This window comes from Mesoplodon bidens (assembly GCF_964165515.1).
Source record: "Mesoplodon bidens genome assembly, chromosome: 4".
NCBI classification, from domain to species: Eukaryota; Metazoa; Chordata; class Mammalia; order Artiodactyla; family Ziphiidae; genus Mesoplodon; species Mesoplodon bidens.
Window position 1 is genome coordinate 102981422 of NC_138160.1, and position 20546 is coordinate 103001967.

Genomic DNA, 20546 nt, shown 5'->3' on the forward strand with positions numbered 1-20546 from the left:
AACCCTTAAAAGACTGAGCAGCACTTTTTTTTTTTTGGCAAAAGTAATATGATTTGTTTAAAAGCCTCAGTCAACAGGTATTTCCTGAAAATACTTTCCATAAAAAGTAGAGCATGGTTCTCCAGAATGAAAACTGATCCATTTTCCCATTTTCTTTTTCTTTTATTTTTTGTTCTTCTTTTTTTCTCCTCTGTTTTTCTTTAACTTTTCAGCCAAGGGTTTCTATGATCTTGATGCCTTAAATGAAGCTGCTTGGACAAGTGCCCAGAGCCAGTTGGTTCCCTGTAATATTTGTGGGCGTACCTTCCTGCCAGACAGACTGATTGTTCACCAACGATCCTGTAAACCAAAAGTCGCCAAGTAAAGCCCTTTCTCCCTACGAAATAGTTACAGGAATTAAATCCTTTGGAAAGAGCTGGGATATGATGGGGAGGAGGAAAAGGAGGGGAGGAGAGGAAACAAGGAAAAGGGGAATTGACCAAAGGCCATCGAGCACGAGACGCCCAGCTCAGTGCTTTGGGGGCCTGGTGTGACCACTGTGTCACTGCTTTTAGCATGCAGCTGCGTGTGTGTGCCTTGGCATGCCAGGGCCTCGCATGTCACACAGTTGTCAGGCAGAATTACACATGGCCGCGCCTCATCAGAGCTGGCATTTTTATCTCCAGGAAACTTCAGAGCCAGTTGTTGCTGTTTTTCTTCTGGTCTGATTTCCTGAACAAGATTCTGAACCTAACACTTAGGACTATTATTCAGTGAACAGAGACTTTGGGTGGTGACTTCAGGCAACTCTTTAGTTCCCGAGAAAAACTGGATTCCCGCCCATCCCTGTGCTTTCTGAAATAATGTGCCACTCCCTGCTATTTCTGATCCAGGGAAATGTTTTTAATTGAGTTAGTGACCAGGGATCTTCTTTTCTCTATAAAATTGTTCAACAGGAGACACATACCAAAAAAGATCTAAGGACTTAAAGTACTAGAACTCGTACTAGAACTCATACTCCCTTACTAATAGTGAAAAATGCTACAAGGAAAATTCAGCATCAGTGCCAGCCTCATATGTTGGGAGATTGCTGTGATGTGATTCATCACATGGGTGGAAGCTAGCTCCCTCCTCCTACAGAAGAGGTCCAGCAAGAGTTCTCTCTGCCCTCCTAGGGGCTTATAGGTGTTTTATTGTGGAGATCTAAAAGCCTGCCTGGAAGTCCTGTGCCTCCCCACCCAAGGGCCATGCACAGTACGTGGGTTGTGCAGCTGCTCTGGATTTGAGTCCTTGAATGTGTATTCAGAGAGGTGGGACTCCTGGGAGGAGGCCAGGGCCAGGGAGGTGCTCTGCCCAGGAAATTCTGCTCCCTCGGGGTAGCGCTGCTTTGCCTGGACTCCCAGCAGTTTTGCTTGAGATCTTTGTTCATTTTATGGCTGACTTTCAGCGCCATTTTGGATCCACCAGGTAGGTTCCTGCAAACCTTGCATTCATGACCTTACACAGCACAGTTAACTCCAAATTATACAAGCAAATTTATTTGACCTAATAATTTGGTCATAATCTGCAGATTATAAAAGTTTAGGTTAGGATAACTGTGCTAATTATTTGGGTTTTCCTGCATGTTCCAAAGGAAGCAAGAGATGAACTTTTTTTTTTTTTTTTTTTTTTTTTGCGGTACGTGGGCCTCTCACTGCTGTGGCCTCTCTTGTTGCGGAGCACAGGCTCCGGACGCGCAGGCTCAGCAGCCATGGCTCACGGGCCCAGCTGCTCCGTGGCATGTGGGATCTTCCCGGACCAGGGCACAAACCCGTGTCCCCTGCATCGGCAGGCAGATTCTCAACCACTGCACCACCAGGGAAGCCCAAGAGATGAACTTTTTAAAAAGTCTTTTAGATATCCCCCCAAAAGATTAGCATCTTGTAAAGGATAGCCTTTAATGACTCATACCTGATGGTTTGTTCTTTTATTTTGTTAAAAAAAAATGACAACATCTAATGTGTAGTGAGTGTACTGTGGGTCAGGCACTGTGCCTAGTGCTTCCTATATATCAGTTTATATAAATCTCACATCAACCCTACAAGTAGATAGTATCCTTATTTTACACGTGAGAAAACTAATACTTAGACTAAAGTAGCAAATTCAGGGTCACACTGGACTTGAGTTAAGGGTTGGAGTCAGGAAGCAAACTCAGGACTGTTGGACTTCCAAGCCCATAATCTTATCCATTGCCATTTGTGTGCTAGATACCACCATTAATAAGATTAACTCCAACACAAATGATCTGACAAATGTCAATTTTGTACAATGTTTAGTAACTAAGGCAAATGGGAATTTTAGCATGCTTGCCGTTTGGCTGCTGGTCTGGGTTTATCTTAAACCGAGGTGAAAACAAAAGTTTGAACTGCATTGTGTTCTAAAAGCCACTTCTGTATTCTGCTGATGTTTGGAAGTCAGACAGCAAGGGAAATAAAGCAAGAGTTCTGGCCTCAACTTTGAAATGAGTGACCATTTGGTGTCATAAAGAGAGATTCGTGGACCTTCGTTTTCAAAGCATGAGAAAAACAAAACAAAACTAAAAATCTGTAGGAATTATTAAATCTGAGTTCTTGAAGCAGTTGAAAAGAAGCGGATGAGCTCTTGTAAGAACTGTGCTTCCACAGGGAACAGCTTGAGGAATGTCAAGGTGCCGACCGTGGGACTTCCACTTCTGGCTCCAGCTCCAGCTCCATCTGAGCTGGCCTGAAAATGTTACAGGGGATCAAATCTCAAGCGAGTTCAGTCACAATGACATCAATCCAAGGGCTCCCATCTTTCATCAAGGCAAGTCACTGAAGTCTCACCATTAATAGGACAGAACTCATCTGCTCTCTGCCAACTGCCCTCCCCCCAATTTGTTCACATCTGTGCAGATTTTTGTACTCTAAAAAGGAAAATGATTTCTTTAACAATGGTTGGCACATCCATGAGCTTTGAATCTGAATCTTGTAATGGTTCCCATAGATAGTCTCCTAGGTGATGAAGAGCAGGTACTAGATGAAGGTACTTGGAGCTCTTACACTGGCTCAGGTAGGTATCGGCTTGGGATGCAATGTTATTAGAGGCATCAGCAACAATACAATTCCCTCTCTGCTCTGGCAACTGGCGCTGCACAATCTTTTATTGAATTCCCCTTTAGTTGAGGTTATGGGAAGAATTCCAGGATTTCTTGATGCTTATTTGCACATTAAGTTCACATCAAAGGTGCAGGGCATGTCTTATCAGAAGGGAACACTGGAGACAGAACAAGCCTATCCTACTAAGGGATGTGGACAGGGAGACTCTTCTCCGGTGAGTAAGCATGGAGATCTGTTCGAGCTCCGTTGTGGGAGCTCCTCAGGTTGTGGGAGCTCCTCCTCATCAGGCAGCCTTGGATGTATTTCCAAGTAGGGTCCCAGTATTTCCAAGGATGGCTCCCAGATGACACTGCTTCAGCTTGGGGAATATTGGCCTGAGTCTCTTCACAAAAAAAGAAACTTCTACTGAGAAGCAGACCCATTGGTGAGCAGGGAAGAGAAAGAGGGCAGATATCCGAAGTCTTCCATCTCCTGAAAACCTGAAAACAGCCCTTGGTCTCTCTGTACTTCTGACATTAGCAGCATCTCTTCTTTACACCCCCATCTAAACCAACTCATATGGCTTTAATCCCATACCAGGTCAGGTCAGGAAGTTCAGCCCCTTCCTTCCCCAACCCTGTGGGGACCTTTCCCTGCTCTGGCAATGGACAACCTTCCTTTATCATTTATAACTTCCCTCCTGACTCTCTGTCTGGCCCACATGAATGGCCGTGCCTGTTTCAGCTGGCGCTGCCCACTCTCTGTGAGCACTGTGGCCAGAGATGGAAATGAGGTTTTCCTGCACTTGGAAGAAACAGCACACATGAGAGGCAGTTGAGTTTCCGGCGGGGCCCAAATTGAATGGTGTAGAGAGAATTACACCAGGAAAAACACTGTTAATTTAGCATAGGATGGTACACTTTTATGTTTAGTTCTTTTAAATTTTTGTTATAAAAATATTCAATAGATAATACCTGTAGGGTAAAGGATAATGAAGTCTTATATCCTCCACACCCAGACAAACTTAGTTGAAACCCCACTAAGGTTGAATCTGAATGGTCTAAATTTCAACTACTATTCTTTTGGGTATAAGAGGATGAAGGAGGTGGGGAGAGGTGCTGGGAGCACAAGACTGCAGAGTATCTCTGATAATGCCTCTTATTTCTACTTCTGGAAACATGAGATTAAGCCAGCATAGATATAAACCAACTGCAAGTAAGAAAGTGAAACCTGGCCTAGGCATCATGGGGGCTAAGTCCTATCATTGATTCATACTGATCACCTATAGACCAATGTTTTCAGATAATACTTAATTGAGAGTGTGTTTGGCAAAATAATGTCCCCAAATATGTTGATACCCTAGTTCTCCAAACTTATGAATATGTTACCTTGCATGTTATGCTACCTTTGCAGATGTGGTTGAGGTTTTGGGCCTTGTAATGGGGAGAGTATCTCGGATTATCTGGGTGAGCCCAGTATAATCATGAGTCCTTAATAGTGGAATAAGAAGAAAAAATGGTGCTTGAGAGAGATAGCAGCATAAGAAGGATTCAACAGTCTATTGCTTGCTCTGAGATGTAGGGAACTATGTGCAATGACCAGAGAAAAACCTCTCTGAGTTAAGGGCATCCCCAGCAGACAGCCAGCAAAGAAACTGGAACCTCAGTCCTATAACCACAGGAACTGGATTCTGCCAACAACCTGAATGAGCAAGGAAACAGATTCTCCCCTGGAAACTCCAGAAAGGAACACAGCCTGCCAACAACTTGTTTTTATCTGGTGAGTCCAGGGTTGAACTTCTGACCTACAAAACTGTAAGAAAATAAATGTGTGTTGTTTAACCCATTGTTTATAATAATTTATTATGGCAGCAACAGACAACGAATAGAAGAAGCATCCACAGGCAGACCTCAGAGATATTGTGAGTTCATTTCCAGATGACCTCAATAAAGTGAATATCACAATAAAGCAAATCACAGAAATATTTTGGTTTCCTCATGCATAGAAAAGTTATGTTTACATTGTAGTCTATAAGTGGACAGTAGCATTATATCCAAAAAAGCAATACACATACCTTAATTTAAAAAATGCTTTATTGCTAAAAAATGCCCAATTACAATAGTAACATCAAAGATCATTGAATGCAGATCACTATAACAAATATAATAATAATAATAAAAAAGTTTGAAATATTGAAAGAATTATCAAAATGTGACACAGAGACATGAAATGAGCAAGTGTTGTTGGAAAAATGGTGCTGATAGATTTACTTGATGCAGTGTTGCCACAAACTTTTAATTTGTCAAACAAAACAAAAACTCATCTGCAAAGTACAGTAAAGAAAAGCACAATAAAACAAGGTGTACCTCTATGTGGCATAGGGTAGGACCCCCAAACCTTCTGTTGATCAGAGAAATAGAGTCCTCAACTCCACGTGGGACACTGGCCACCTCCACTGCTTGCATTAGTGAGAAGGTACCATAATCAAATTCAGTAGGGCCAGATAGCCCAAGAAAAACTGGCTCCAAGATTTGCTACCCGCAAAATACCCAGCTATTTTACAATATGCACAAAATATGGATGCAAATTTTTAATGTTCAGTTAATATTTTTAATCATAAAATGGATTCTGTTACGTGTACACACTTCTTTAAAAAATTATAAATGGACAAATGCAGTTGAATTACTTGGCAGTTGACTTTTCAGGCCAATGACCCCATGACCTTGTCCTACCCACCTGTCTGTCTTTTCCATGAGCTGCAGAAAGAAAATAACTGCATAATCTGAAATGGTAGAAGGTTATTGTTATGGGAATCTCTAAATAAGGTACTAGCTGAAAAACAGTCAAAATATCCGAGCACTGAAAATGCAGATATGGCTTAAACAAATCTCATCGTTCTCTTATGATCTTTACCAGGGCTTTTCTGAAGGGCCATATGCGGATCTAAAAAGTAGGCTGGACCATCAAAGAAACGTGCTCAAAGTGTAGGGGAAGGGTAGAAAAAGCACCTGATTTGAGGACCGTCATTCAGCTGAATTATCAAGCAAGAAGTTTCCCTTCAATGCCTTCATCTCCCATCTTTGAACCTTCTGAACTCTTTCCTCCCAACCCCATGAAAGTTCCTCCAGGATCCTGCTGTCCTGTCTTCTATCTACGACTGCCCAGACTTCTGTTTCTGTTGGAGAAGAAACTCAGGTGCTCCACCTTCCAGATATCCCTCCATCTCTCCTAGTCTGCCCATCCACATTTCTTTTCCTGTGTCCCTTTCTGGACTTTTCACTAGCTATTTCATTAGAAAGAAACTTGAGAAAGTCATCCACGCTAAGGGGTTTATGGAAGTTGATGGTTTGATGCTCTATCTCTCTCAGATGGTATGGTTATTAAAAAAAAAGTTTCTTAGAAGTATTATGTCTTTATCCAAAATAATGAAGTCCATGTGGTGGAATCTTAGACAAATTGTTGGGATAGAAGTCAATAGGGCATGGGAAGCAGGCCTCTCCTTGACCTTTAGTGACCCTCATCACACCACATAGACCTCTGTTAACTCCACACCTGAGTACAGACACCTCTGATAGGGTTTCTACTGACAGCTTGTATTAAGGTAGGCTAAGTGCTATAACAAATAGACCAAAATATTCTAAGGGCTTGGATAAGACAGAATTTTATTTCTTGCTTTAAAAAGAGCCCTGAGCAAGTGAGCAGTATAGTGAGGCATCCCTCCTTCGTGACATCATTCAGGGCCCTAGGCTGATGAAATCTCTGCCACTTTCAACATGTGACACACAAGTTGCCCTGGTAGGTCCTCTCCTTTCCGCTCATCCACGAGGAGAAAAGAGCATGGAGTTACCTCTTCGACCTAGAAGAAATGCTCATCATTCCACTCATATTCATGGGCCAAATCTCAGCCACATGACTGTACCTGAGTGCAAGGAGGTCTGGACCTTGTGTTCACACTGCCACAGCAGGAGGAAGAGGTGACCAGGGATTTGGGGTAATAATTAGGATTTTCTGGCATGAGCTCAAATTTCTTTCTGGCTTCTTGTTAGGGGACCACTTTCCCTTTTGGGGGAAATTGACAATATTTGGGCATAAACCTCAGAGGACAAGAAATTATTCTTGCCATCAAGGCAGGCAAGGTTGGTAAATAAGACCCCCCAAAAGATAAAACTTTAAAAAATTATAGCCATTTTCACATATCAGAAATAGCAGCATTCAATATTGGAAGGAAAGATTGTCCTTTTTTTAATTATTTGAGGAAACACTTTAAAAGGCATTTTTGATATGCAAAGTTTAGTCCTGAGTTTAGTCTCATAAGGGTAGCTGGGGCAAAGAAGAACAATTCTGCAAAAGAATGTGAATGGCCACCTTTACAGTGGACAAAGCTCCAACTTTGAGGAAGTATTATTGAGTACACTGGTTTTTCATCCTCTTGTTAGAGACTGACAAAAAAGAAATTGGAGTTTTGGGCTCAGAACTAGGTCAAGGGGAACTCCCAACTATGTGACGAGGGACAGAAATCACAGCAACACCTCAGCAAGACAGCAGGTAGGGGGCGCCCTACATTGGGACAAGGCTGGTGGACTTAGGAGCAGCAGTCACTGCTGCCGAATTTTAAATGTCCCTTTCCTGCACTCTAATTCTGTATGTTATCTTCGAGCCTTCACTTTGCCTTATTGTTAGCTGTGCTGGGGTGTGGGGTGGAGCTGTGAAATAAGAGAGAAGCCAATGTCTACACATGGACAACCAGACCAAGGAACACCTTGAAGCTACAAGGAGCCCCCAAGCAGCAGTCAGGAGCAACAGATGGCACGCAACAGCCAAGGCAGGTGCATAGTCTCCAGGAATCCTCAGAATCACCTGAGGAGAGGACTGGGATTCCTGACATCATCTATGAGCAACTTAGATCCTGGTTTTTCAGCTAACAAAGGGGTAAGCAACCCTGGAATGCCAGAGATCGTAGGTATATGGTTAAACGTGCTTCAGTAAAGCATCATTGAACAACACAGCACTGCATGTAACTGACAAGTGGTGGTACACAGGTTCTGACTCCTGCAGCCAAAGCAGATGGGGGAAATGACATCTTTATGAAGACCTCAAGGCAGAGGGAGTTCGGAGCTGGCGCTGAAACGATGAACAGGTAGAGGCAGCAGGGGTGCTAAAGGACACACGAGGGAAGAAGCTCACAGAAACTGTGGTCTACTCCATATCCCTGTAAGCAGCCTCGGGGATGAACACTCTATATAATACCAGTATCAGCATTTTCCAGGTGAAACACAGCGGGAAGCTCTATATCCTTTATGGGGTTTTCTAAATTTAATTTTTATTTTATATTAGAGTATAGCTGATTTACAATGTTGTTATATTCTTTATGTTGATGTGTGACTTGACCACAGGAAAGACAAGTACAGAGCCTTTAGACTATGCGATCAGTTCATACAAGAAGTTATCAAAGTTAACGGCTGAGTTACTTGTTCTGGATAAAGGTATTTCTCTTCCTCTTTTTAAACATGCTTCCTGCCCAACTTCTCTCACCAATGTGGTATTTTCCAGAGATGAAGAACCCAGATCCAGAAGGTGATGAAGCATTAGCACAGAGGGTTAGAAGCAGTCCCCATATGTAAGTGGGCAAACAGGGCAGGCTTAGGAGGGGCTCAAGAGCGCCTTGTTGTGCGTGGAGATTATCTAGGAGAGCAACAGTGGACAGCAAGTGAGAGGAACAGCTGAGCAAGGACGAAGGGCATGTGCAGGATTTGTGTGCAAGGAAGGTGAGGGGCAATGACAAGGCAGAGGTCAGGGTGGTCGTGGATTTATTCTTCCAACCCTGCAACTTGAGGTAAGTGCAAAGCAAATCAGAAGAGGTGTACAATTTTCTGTTTTTATTCAGGAGGGCACTGGACAAGATGACATCTAAAGGAAAAATGAGGGTGAGTGAACACAAAGGGTAGGAGGGGTATAAATCTGCTTTTCCCATTTTGTTCCCACATTTGCTTTTTCCTCCTTTTCGTCCTCTCATAGTATCACTGTCTCTGGCCCCCAGTTCCCTTTCTCTTTCCAAGCAGGCTCATTTCTCACAGCTCCAGCAATGAGCACGCTCTGCCAGAAGAGGACAGCATTGGGAAGCAATGAGCAGAGGCATCCTCACTGTGCAGGCACAAGTCCCGCCAGGCAGAGACAGGGTCTGGTTTTCTGTTTATTCTAGCAGCAAACTCTGAAATAAACATGAATTTATCCCTGAAGTCATATCAAATGACTCCTTCATCTCCCCCGCTCCCAGCTTCTTAAAGGAATAATCATAAATATTCAGGGTATAGATACCAACTTGGCTTCATAACAGGCGATGTTTCAGCCAGTTTTCTGACAAAACTTACATAGAATATTGAATGCAAATATCTAGATATTGTGAGTAATTCAGGCCAAAGAGTCACTTTGCTTAAAGTATGCTGGCTCTTATTATGCAGTTGGCAGGTTGAATTTGTATTCTACCGCTTTTTGTTTTTTGTTTTTTAATGATTGCACAAGTCACTTATTAACTTCCTCAACACATATTTCTTGAGCACCTGTGAGGTGTCATGGGTTGCCTGGACAAGGGGGAGGTAAGTAAACAGCCAGGTGGTATAGATGGATGATGTGGGATTGAACTGGATTTTTGAAGAAGGAAGAGAAAGTTCTAAAAAGGGAAAGCAATGGTGAGTACAGATGACACCTGCCCCATCCCCAGGCATTATGTTATATGGGATATGGGGATCTGACAGTGTCCTTGGGGGACAGAACAGATTTAGTTAGAGTAAGAAGAAGTTTTTTGAATATTTAGAGAAGAAATTGGGGATACAGGTAAATTACAGATAAACTGCTGATAACAGAGTATTAAGGAATAAAGAAAGGGTTTGAGGTAGGAAACATAGGTGGCCTCATAAGTGTATAATCAGTGTATCACATGGAGCACCACACTTAGAAGGCCCCCATGCTTGATTTAATGTCTCGATTTTACAAGCAGGAAATTCTTACTAATTTTTAAACAGGAGATCCCCATTTTCATTTTACATTAGGCTCTGTAATTTGTGTACATGAAGGTGGGGGATATGTGGAAGTTTGGGTAAAACAAGACTAGGGAATTTCCAGATCTGTCTGTGGATAAGAGTTTCCCTGATGCTCTGGGAAGCTGGAATTTCTGTTGGTGTTGAAAGCACACAAGGGTGTAATTCCCAATGGTATAAATACTGATGGTCTTTTATTTATTAATTTTTAACGTATTTATTGGAGTATAACTGCTCTACAATGGTGTGTTAGTTTCTGCTTTATAACAAAGTGAATCAGCCATACGTATATATATGTCCCCATATCTCTCCTTCTTGGGTCTCCCTCCCACCTCCCTAACCCATCCCTCTAGGTGGTCACAAAGCACTTAGCTGATCTCCCTCTACTATTTGGCTGCTTCCCACTAGCTATCGATTTTACGTTAGGTAGTGTATATATGTTCATGCCACTCTCTAACTTCATCCCAGCTTACACTTCCCCCTCCCCATGTCCTCATGTCCATTCTCTACATCTGCATCTTTGTTCCAGTCCTGCCCCTAGGTTCTTCAGAACCATTTTTTTTTCAGATTCCATACATACGTGTTAGGATATGGTATTTGTTTTTCTCTTTCTGACTTACTTCACTCTGTATGACAGACTTTAGGTCCATCCACCTCACTACAAATAACTCAATTTAGTTTCCTTTTATGGCTGAGTAATATTCCATTGTATATATATGCCACATCTTCTTTATCCATTCGTCTGTCACTGGACACGTAGGTTGCTTCCGTGTCTTGGCTATTGTAAATAGAGCTGCAAAGAACATTGTGGTACATGACGCTTTTTGAATTACGGTTTTCTCAGTGTATGTGCACAGTGGTGGGATTGCTGGGTCATATGGTAGTTCTAGTTTTAGTTTTATAAGGAACCTCCATACTGTTCTCCATAGTGGCTGTATCAATTTTCATTCCCACCATCTGTAAAGAGGGCTCCCTTTTCTCTACACCCTCTCCAGCATTTATTATTTTTTGATGATGGCCATTCTGACCAGTGTGAGGTGATACCTCATTATAGTTTTGATTTACATTTCTCTAATTAGTGATGTTGAGCATCCTTTCACGTGTCTGTTGGCAATCTGTGTATCTTCTCTGGAGAAATATCTATTTAGGTCTTCTGCACATTTTTGGATTGGGTTTTTTTTTTTTGATATTGAGCTGCATGAGCTGCTTGTAAGTTATGGAGATTAATCCTTTGTCACTTGCTTCATTTGCAAATATTTCTTCCCTTTCCAAAGGTTATCTTTTCACCTTGTTTATGGTTTCCTTCACTGTGCAAAAGCTTTTAAGTTTCATTAGGTCTCATTTCGTTATTTTTGTTCTTATTTCCATTTCTCTAGGAGGTGGGACAAAAAGGATCTTGCTGTGATTTATGTCATAGAGTGTTCTGCCTATGTTTTCCTCTAAGAGTTTTATAGTGTCTGGCCTTACATTTAGGTCTTTAATCCATTTTGAGTTTATTTTTGTATATGGTGTTAGGGAGTGTTCTAATTTCATTCTTTTACATGTAGCTGTCCAGTTTTCCAGGTACCACTTATTGAAGAGGCTGTCTTTTCTCCATTGTATATTCTTGCCTCCTTTATCAAATATAAGGTGACCACATGTGCGTGGGCTTATCTGGGCTTTCTATGCTGTTCCATTGATCTATATTTCTGTTTTTGTGCCAGTACCATAGTGTCTTGATTACTGAAGCTTTGTAGTATAGTCTGAAGACTGGGAGCCTGATTTCTCCAGCTCCATTTTTCTTTCTCAAGATTGCTTGGGTTATTCGGGGTCTTTTGTGTTTCCATACAAATTGTGAATTTTTTTGTTCTACTTCTGTGAAAAATGCCATTGGTAGTTTGATAGGGATTGCACTGAATCTGTAGATTGCTTTGGGTAGTAGAGTCATTCTCACAATGTTGATTCTTCCAATCAAAGGGCATGATATATCTCTCCATCTGTTTGTATTATCTTTAATTTCTTTCATCAGTGTCTTATAGTTTTTTGCATACAGGTCTTTTGTCTCCTTAGGTAGGTTTATTCCTAGGTATTTCATTCTTTTTGATGCAATAGTAAAATGGTAAATTGGAGTGGTTCTTTGATTTCTCTTTCAGATTTTTCACCTTTAGTGTATAGGAATGCAAGAGATTTCTGGGCATTAATTTTGTATCCTGCTACTTTACCAAATTCATTGATTAGCTCTAGTAGTTTTCTGGTAACATTTTTAGGATTCTCTATGTATAGTATCATGTCATCTGCAAACAGTGACAGCTTTACTTCTTCTTTTCTGATTTGGCTTCCTTTTATTTCTTTTTCTTCTCTGATTGCTTTGGCTAAAAGTTCTAAAACTATGTTAAATAATAGTGGTAAGAGTGGACAACCTTGTCTTGTTCCTGATCTTAGAGGAAATGGTTTCAGTTTTAAACCATTGACAATGATGTTGGCTGTGGGTTTGTCATATATTTCCTTTATTATGTTGAGGCAAGTTCCCTCTATGGCTACTTTCTGGAGGGTTTTCATCATAAATGCTTGCTGCATTTTGTTGAAGTCTTTTTCTACATCTATTGAGATGATCATATGGTTTTTCTCCTTCAATTTGTTAACATGGTTTATCACATTGATTGATTTGTGTATATTGAAGAATCCTTGCATTCTTGGGATAAACCCCACCTGATCATGGTGTATGATCCTTTTAATGTGTGGTTGGATTCTGTTTGCTAGTATTTTGTAGAGGATTTTTGCATCTATGTTCATCAGTGATATTGGCCTGTAGTTTTCTTTCTTTGTGACACCTTTGTCTGGTTTTGGTATCAGGGTGATGGTGGCCTTGTAGAATGAGTTTGGGAGTGTTCCTCCCTCTGCTATGTTTTGGAACAGTTTGAGAAGGGTAGGTGTTAGCTCTTCACTAAATGTTTGATAGAATTCACCTGTGAAGCCATCTGATTCTGGGCTTTTGTTTGTTGGAAGAGTTTTAATCACAGTCTCAATTTCAGTGCTTGTGATTGGTCCGTTTATATTTTCTCTTTCTTCCTGGTTCAGTCTCGGAATGTTGTGCTTTTCTAGGAATATGTCCATTTCTTCCAGGTTGTCCATTTTATTGGCATAGAGTTGCTTGTAGTAATCTCTCGTGATCCTTTGTATTTCTGCACTGTCAGTTGTTACTTCCCCTTTTTCATTTCTAATTCTATTGGTTTGAGGCTTCTCCCTTTTTTTCTTGATGAGTCTGGCTAATGGTTCATCAATTTTGTTTATCTTCTCAACGAACCAGCTTTTAGTTTTATTGATCTTTGCTATTCTTTCCTTCATTTCTTTTTCATTTATTTCTGACCTGATCTTTATGATTTCTTTCCTTCTGCTAACTTTTGGGTTTTTTGTTCTTCTTTCTCTAATTGCTTTAGGTGTAAGTTTAGGCTGTTTATTTGAGATGATTCTTGATTCTTGAGGTAGGATTGTATTGCTATAAACTTCCCTCTTACAGCTGCTTTTGCTGCATCCCATAAGTATTGGTTCTTCATGCTTTTATTGTCATTTGTTTCTAGGTATTTTTTGATTTCCAATTTGATGTCTTCAGCGATCTCTTGGGTATTAAGTAGTGTATAGTTTAACCTCCATGTGTTTGTATTTTTACAGATTTCTTTCCTGTAATTGATATCTAACCTCATAGCACTGTGGTCAGAAAAGATACTTGATACAATTTCAATTTTCTTTAATTTACCAAGGCTTGATTTGTGACCCAAGACCAATTATCCTGCAGAATATTCCATGAGCACTTGAGAAGAAAGTGTATTCTGTTGTTTTTAGATGGAATGTCCTATAAATATCTATGAAGTCCATCTTGTTTAATGTATTATTTAAAGCTTGTGTTTCCTTATTTACTTTCATTTTGGATGATCTGTCCATTGTTGAAAGTGGGGTGTTAATGTCCCCTACTATGATTGTGTTACTGTCGATTTCCCCTTTTAGGGCTGTTAGCATTTGCCTTATGTATTGAGGTGCTCCTTTTTTGGGTGCATAAATATTTACAATTGTTATATCTCTTTCTTGGATTGATCCTTTGATCATTATGTAGTGTCCTTCTTTGTCTCTTGTAATAGTCTTTATTTTAAAGTCTATTTTGTCTGATATGAGCATTGCTACTCCAGCTTTCTTTTGATTTCCATTTGCATGGAATATCTTTTGTCATCCCTTCACTTTCAGTCTGTATGTGTCCCTAGGTCTGAAGTGGGTCTCTTGTAGACAGCATATATACTGGTCTTGTTTCTGTATACATTCAGCCAGTCTATGTCTTTTGGCTGGAGCATTTAATCCATTTGCATTTAAGGTAATTATTGATATGTATGTTTTTATTACCATATTCTTAATTGTTTGGGGTTTGTTTTTGTAGGTCTTTTCCTTCTCTTGTGTTTCCTGCCTAGAGAAGATCCTTTAGGATTTGTTGTAAAGCTGGTTTCATGGTGCTGAATTCTCTTAGCTTCTGCTTGTCTGTAAAGATTTTAATTTCTTCATCAAATCTGTATGAGATCCTTGCTGGGTAGAGTCACCTTGGTTGTACCTTTTTCTCTTTCATCACTTTAAATATGTCCTGCTACTCCCTTCTGGCTTCCAGAGTTTCTGCTGAAATATCAGGTGTTAACCATTTGGGGAATACCCTTGTATGTTATTTGTTGTTTTTCCCTTGCTGTTTTTAGTATTTTTTCTTTGTATTTAATTTTTGATAGCTTGATTAATATGTGTCTTGTCATGTTTCTCCTTGGATTTATCCTGGATGGGACTCTCTGTGCTTCCTGGACTTGATTGACTATTTCCTTTCCCACATTAGGGGAGTTTTCAACTATAGTCTCTTCATATATTTTCTCAGTCCCTTTCTTTTCCTTTTCTTCTTCTGGGACCCCTATTATTTGAATGTTGGTGTGTTTAATGTTGTCCCAGAGGTCTCTGAGACTGTCCTCAATTCTTTTCATTCTTTTTTCTTTATCCTGCTCTGTGGTAGTTATTTCCACTATTTTATCTTCTAGGTCACTTATCCGTTCTTCTACCTCAGTTATTCTGCTATTGATTCCTTCTAGAGATTTTTAAATTTCATTTATTGTGTTGTTCATCATTGTTTGTTTTCTCTTTAGTTCTTCTAGGTCCTTGTTAAACGTTTTTTGTATTTTCTCCATTCTACTTTCAAGATTTTGGATCATCTTTACTATCATTACTCTCAATTCTTTTTCAGTTAGACTGACTATTTCCTCTTCATTTGTTTGGTCTGGGGGTTTTTTACCTTTTTCCTTCATCTGCTCTGTGTTTCTCTGTCTTCTCATTTTGTCTAAATTACTGTGTTTGGGGTCTCCATTTCACAGGCTGCAGGTCTGTAGTTCCCATTGTTTTTGGTGTCTGCCTCCAGTGGCTAAGTTTTGTTCAGTGGGTTTTGTAGAATTCCTGGTGTAGGGGACTGGTGCCTGTGTTCTGCTGGATGAGGATGGATCTTGTCTTTCTGGTGGGCAGGACATTGTCTGGTGGTGTGTTTTGGGGTGTCTGTGACCTTATTATGATTTTATGCAGCCTCTCTGATAATGGGTGGGGTTTGTTCCTGTCTTGCTAGTTGTTTCTCATAGGGTGTCCAGCACTGTAGCTTGCTGGTCGTTGAGAGGAACTGGGTTTTAGCGTTGAGATGGAGATCTCTGGGAGAGCTTTTGCTGTTTGATATTACATGGAGCCAGGAGGTCTCTGATGGACCAATGTCCTGAACTCAGCTCTCCCACCTCAGTGGCACAGGCCTGACACCCAGACGGAGCACCGAGACCCTGTCAGCCAAACGGCTCAGAAGAAAAGGGAGAAAAAAGAAAGAAAGGAAAGAAAGAAGGAAAGAAGGAAAGAAAGAAAGAAAGAAAGAAAAGAGAGAAAGAAAAAAAGAAAGAAAAGGAAAGAAAGAAGAAAGAAAAAAGTTATTAAAATCAAAAATCAAAAAATTATTAAAAATTAAAAAAAAATTAAAAAGCAATTTAAAAAAAGAAAGAAGAGAGCAACCAAACCAAAAAACAAATCCACCAATGATACCAAGTGCTAAAAACTATACTAAAAAAAAAACAAAAAAACCAGACGGAACCCTAGGACAAATGGTAAAAGCAAAGCTATACAGACAAACTCTCACAAAGAAGCATACACATACACACTCACAGAAAGAGAAAAAGGAAATATATATATATATATATATATATATATATATTTATATTTTAAAAAAAGAGCAACATACTCAATAAACAAATCTGCCAATGATAATAAACTCTAAATACTAAACTAAGATAAGCATAAAACCAGAAACAAATTAGATTCAGGAAGCAAGCCCTAAGTCTACATTTGCTCCCAATATCTACCACCTCAATTTTGGGATGATTCGTTGTCTATTCAGGTATTCCACAGATGCAGGGTACATCAAGTTGATTGTGGAGATTTAATCCGCTGCTCCTGAGGCTGCTGGGAGAAATTTCCCTTTCTCTTCTTGTTCACACAGCTCCTGGGGTTCAGCTTTGGAGTTGGCCCTGCCTTTGCATGTAGGTCGCCTGAGGATGTCTGTTCTTTGCTCAGACAGGACAGGGTTAAAGTAGCTGCTGATTCAGGGGCTCTGGCTCACTTAGGCCAGGGGGAGAGAGGGGTATGGTTGCAGGGCGAGCCTGTGACGGCAGAGGCCAGCGTGACGTTGCAGCAGCCTGAGGCATGCTGTGTGTTCTCCAGGGGAAGTTGTCCCTGGATCACGGGACCCTGGCAGTGGCGGGCTGCACAGGCTCCCGGACAGGGAGGTGTGGATAGTGACTTGTGCTTGCACACAGGCTCCTTGGTGGCTGCAGCAGCAGCCTAGCGTTTCATTCCCGTCTCTGGTGTCCACGCTGATAGCCGCAGCTCGCGCCCGTCTCTGGAGCTCGTTTAGGTGGCTCTCTGGAGCTCGTTTAGGTGGTGCTCTGAATCCAGTCTCCTCGCGCACCCTGAAACAATGGTCTCTTGCCTCTTAGGCAGCTCCAGACTTTTTCCCGGACTCCTCACGACTAGCTGTGGCGCAGTAGCCCCACTTCAGGCTATGTTCACGCAGCCAACTGCAGTCCTCTCCCTGGGATCTGACCTCCGAAGCCCAAGCCTCAGCTCCCAGCCCCCACCTGCCCTGGCGGGTGAGCAGACAAGCCTCTCGGCTGGTGAGAGCCTCTCTGCTGGAATCTCTCCACTTTGCCCTCTGCACCCTTGTTGCTGTGCTCTCCTCTGTGGCTCTGAAGCTTCCCCCCCACCCCGCCAACCCCCATCTCCGCCAGTGAAGGGGCTTCCTAGTGTGTGGAAACCTTTCCTCCTTCACAGTTCCCTCCCAGAGGTGCAGTTCCCGTTCCTATTCTTTTGTCTCTGTTTTTTTCTTTTTTTCTTTTGCCCTACCCAGGTACGTGGGGAGTTTCTTGCCTTTTGGGAGGTCTGAGATCTTCTGCCAGCGTTCAGTAGGAGTTCTGTAGGAGTTGTTCCACATGTAGATGTATTTCTGATGTATTTGTGGGGAGGAAGGTGATCTCCAAGTCTTATTCCTCTGCCATCTTGAACGTCTCCTGTGATGGTCTTTTAGGGAGCAATGGTTCCCAGTTCTAATGAAGTAGGGATGTCTGGAGAGAGTCGGGGTCCTGGGAGCACTTCTTGTTCTTTGGATCTGGAAAGTGGGTCTACCCTAGAGCACGTGGGGCCTCATTCAGATTTAGGGGTATTTGGTGCAGAGTTGTCTCTTTTCTAGGCTGTAGTGTCATGTGTGATGGGGTAGTTAAGGGAGGTTTGTAGGCCTCCCTTAAATCCCATAGTAGACAACGCTGTATCTGGAAGAAAGGCATCTTATCAACAGCCAGAGAGCCAGTAAAACATCTCCATGTGGTAAAGTATGTTAGACTTTTCCTGTGTGCTTATGTTACTGAACCAAACTTCGGTCTGCTTGCCCAAGCACAGTAAAGCCAATCTACTGACACTGGGTTGTGGTAAAGGAAAGTGCAGCATTTATTGCAGGGCACCAAGCAGAGGTCCAGGGCAACTAGTGCTTAAAAGACCTGAACTCCCCAAAGGCTTTCAGGGAAAGGTTTTTAAAGACAGGGTGAGGAAGGGGGGGTTATGGGATGTGTGATCAGCTCGTGGACTTTCTTCTGATTGGTTAGTGGTGAGGTAATTGGCATTCGGCATCATGAACATTCTGGTTCCAGCTGGTCTGAGTGAGGGTCTAAGTGTTTGTGGGCAGCATGCAGTTAACTTCTTTCACCTGGTGGGGGTTTCAGTATCTGCAAAACAGCTCAAAGGACATGGCTCAGAATATTATCTATAGCCCTTAAGGGGGAACTAAAGGTCCTTGACTTTTTTAATGCCTAAACTATTATTATTTGGCTTTGTTTGACTGTTTTCCTTTCTTTCTGCATTTTCTCCCTTCTTTTTTTAAATATTTTTTAAAATTTTATTTTTTTTTTGGCTGTGCTGTGTGGCTGCATTTTCTCACTTCTATGATTAAATTTATTCTTTAACTGAAATTGTTCTATAGACAAAAGACAGGCAGAGGACATGGCGGGTGGTGGAGTTTTGTTCTGGGAAGGCCCCATAGGGTCCTGCTTGGTGTTTACACTTTCTGAGTATGATGTCTAGCTTAAAGAGCCTTCTCCCTCCCCAAGACTCTATAGATTCTTACATTTCTTCTAACAATTTTCAGTTTTTATATTTAGCCTTTAATTCCTCTGAAATTTTATGCTATATGTTGCAGAGTAGGGATCTAACTTTTTTTCTTCATTGCAGTTTTTCCATATCATTTATTAGTTAGTTTATCCTATATATGAATGGATGTCGATCTGTTTTCCTATCTCTGCAACATTATCACATGGTTTACATGCTGTATCTTTAGAGGACATTTTGATATTGTATGGCAAAGGCCTGCTTCTTTTTCAAAAAAAAAAATTGGCTCTTCTTACTTATCTCTTCTTCTAGATGAATTCTAGAATCAAACATGTCAAATAACATAAATAATTCTGCTAGGATATTGATCTGTATTGAATCAAACTGTTAAATTTTTTTAAGGAAGAATTAGCATTTTTATAATATGTAGTCTTTCCATTCAGGAACACTATACAATTTGTGTTCAAAATAATAAATCTTCAATCCTGAATTCCATTCACCCACCCATGCTAATTTGTTTTGCCAGTAACAATCTTTTTGCATCTTTTCTACTTTTTTGTGGACCCCTTGGCATCTCCCTTTTCACAGCCATGTGTTTTCAGATAACTCTAAGGGGCAGTGAATACACAGGGAATGGAGAGTTTGAGGATAGTAAAACGTCACACTCAAATTTTCTAGCTACTGGGAGTTTTTGTTCTTTTCTTAAATCTATCTTGTTAATTTGAAGTATTTCTTCTCTTAAGTGCTCCAGAAAAGATTTGGAAAGTTTTGCTTTAGACCCTGAAGATGTCCACATCAATAGTTTCTCTATAATCAGATAGTTAAAATACAAAGCCATATGAAATTAAATGCCAAACATCATTGCAAATCAACATACAGCTGGAAAAGCACTCTACATAACTCAATATATTTTTCAGGAAACCAAAATCTTCAGCAATAACCATCTCGTAAAATGAGGATGTTCATAAAGAAGAAAATCATTTTTATTCAGCCAAATTATTTATTCCACCGACCAAGGCTAATCAAGGCATGTGATTAATAATATTCACTTAAAATTGCATCCTGGGAAGTGTTTTCACTTAGGTTTAATGAAAAACACTTGGAAGCAATTGAATGCTGTGGAGACGTGGTTAGTTATTATCCTTGTTTATGAATTAGCATGATTTTAAAGAGTAGTTGATGCTGAAGGCTAAAGTTTTTATTTCTTTTTCATAACAATATTCCACCCAAAACTGAAACAGAGAGATTGACAAATGTCAGAGGGCATTTAGCCTGCAAAAGGAGCCAGAAGCTAGAAATTTGGAGTCAGAGGTGGTGGGACTGGATAGTCTGATGAAAACCGTGGAGCCCAGAAGGTGGTGATAGAGGCTCTTCTCTCCCCTCCCTGTGCAGGCATCTCAAGTTGTCCAGTTTCTTAACCCAACGTTAGGGTAAACCTAATTTCAATTATCTATGGTCTCCTTGTTCTCATGGAAACAAGAATAGGAGGAGACAGGGTAGCATAGGAGGAATGAAAACTTGTATATAAATCTGAGCCCTTGGGAAGGACTTTGCTTTCCCAAGTCACTGAAGACTCCTATTCATAAAGAACATGTATGTTTCGATAGCCTCTGTAAGGATTGTTAGGATTTTTTTGGGAGGGTGGACGATAAAATTTTTTTAATTAATTAATTTTATTTTTATTTTTGGCTGCATTAGGTCTTCATTGCTGCGCACGGGCTTTCTCTAGTTGCGGCGAGTAGGGGCTATTCTTTGTTGCGGTGCGTGGGCT

General features: G+C 40.9%; 1 protein-coding gene across 1 annotated transcript in view; it reads left to right on the forward strand.

Moving 5' to 3' along the window:
- The window catches only part of LOC308616061 (zinc finger protein 474-like), a 95577-nt gene extending 94268 nt beyond the window's left edge, over nucleotides 1–1309 (forward strand). Inside the window, exon 7 of the mRNA XM_081232048.1 lies at nucleotides 213–1309. Coding sequence (XP_081088174.1) covers nucleotides 213–364 — 152 coding nt within the window. The 3' untranslated portion in view covers nucleotides 365–1309. The remainder of the gene's footprint in view (nucleotides 1–212) is intronic.
- Nucleotides 1310–20546: the final 19237 nt, after the last annotated feature.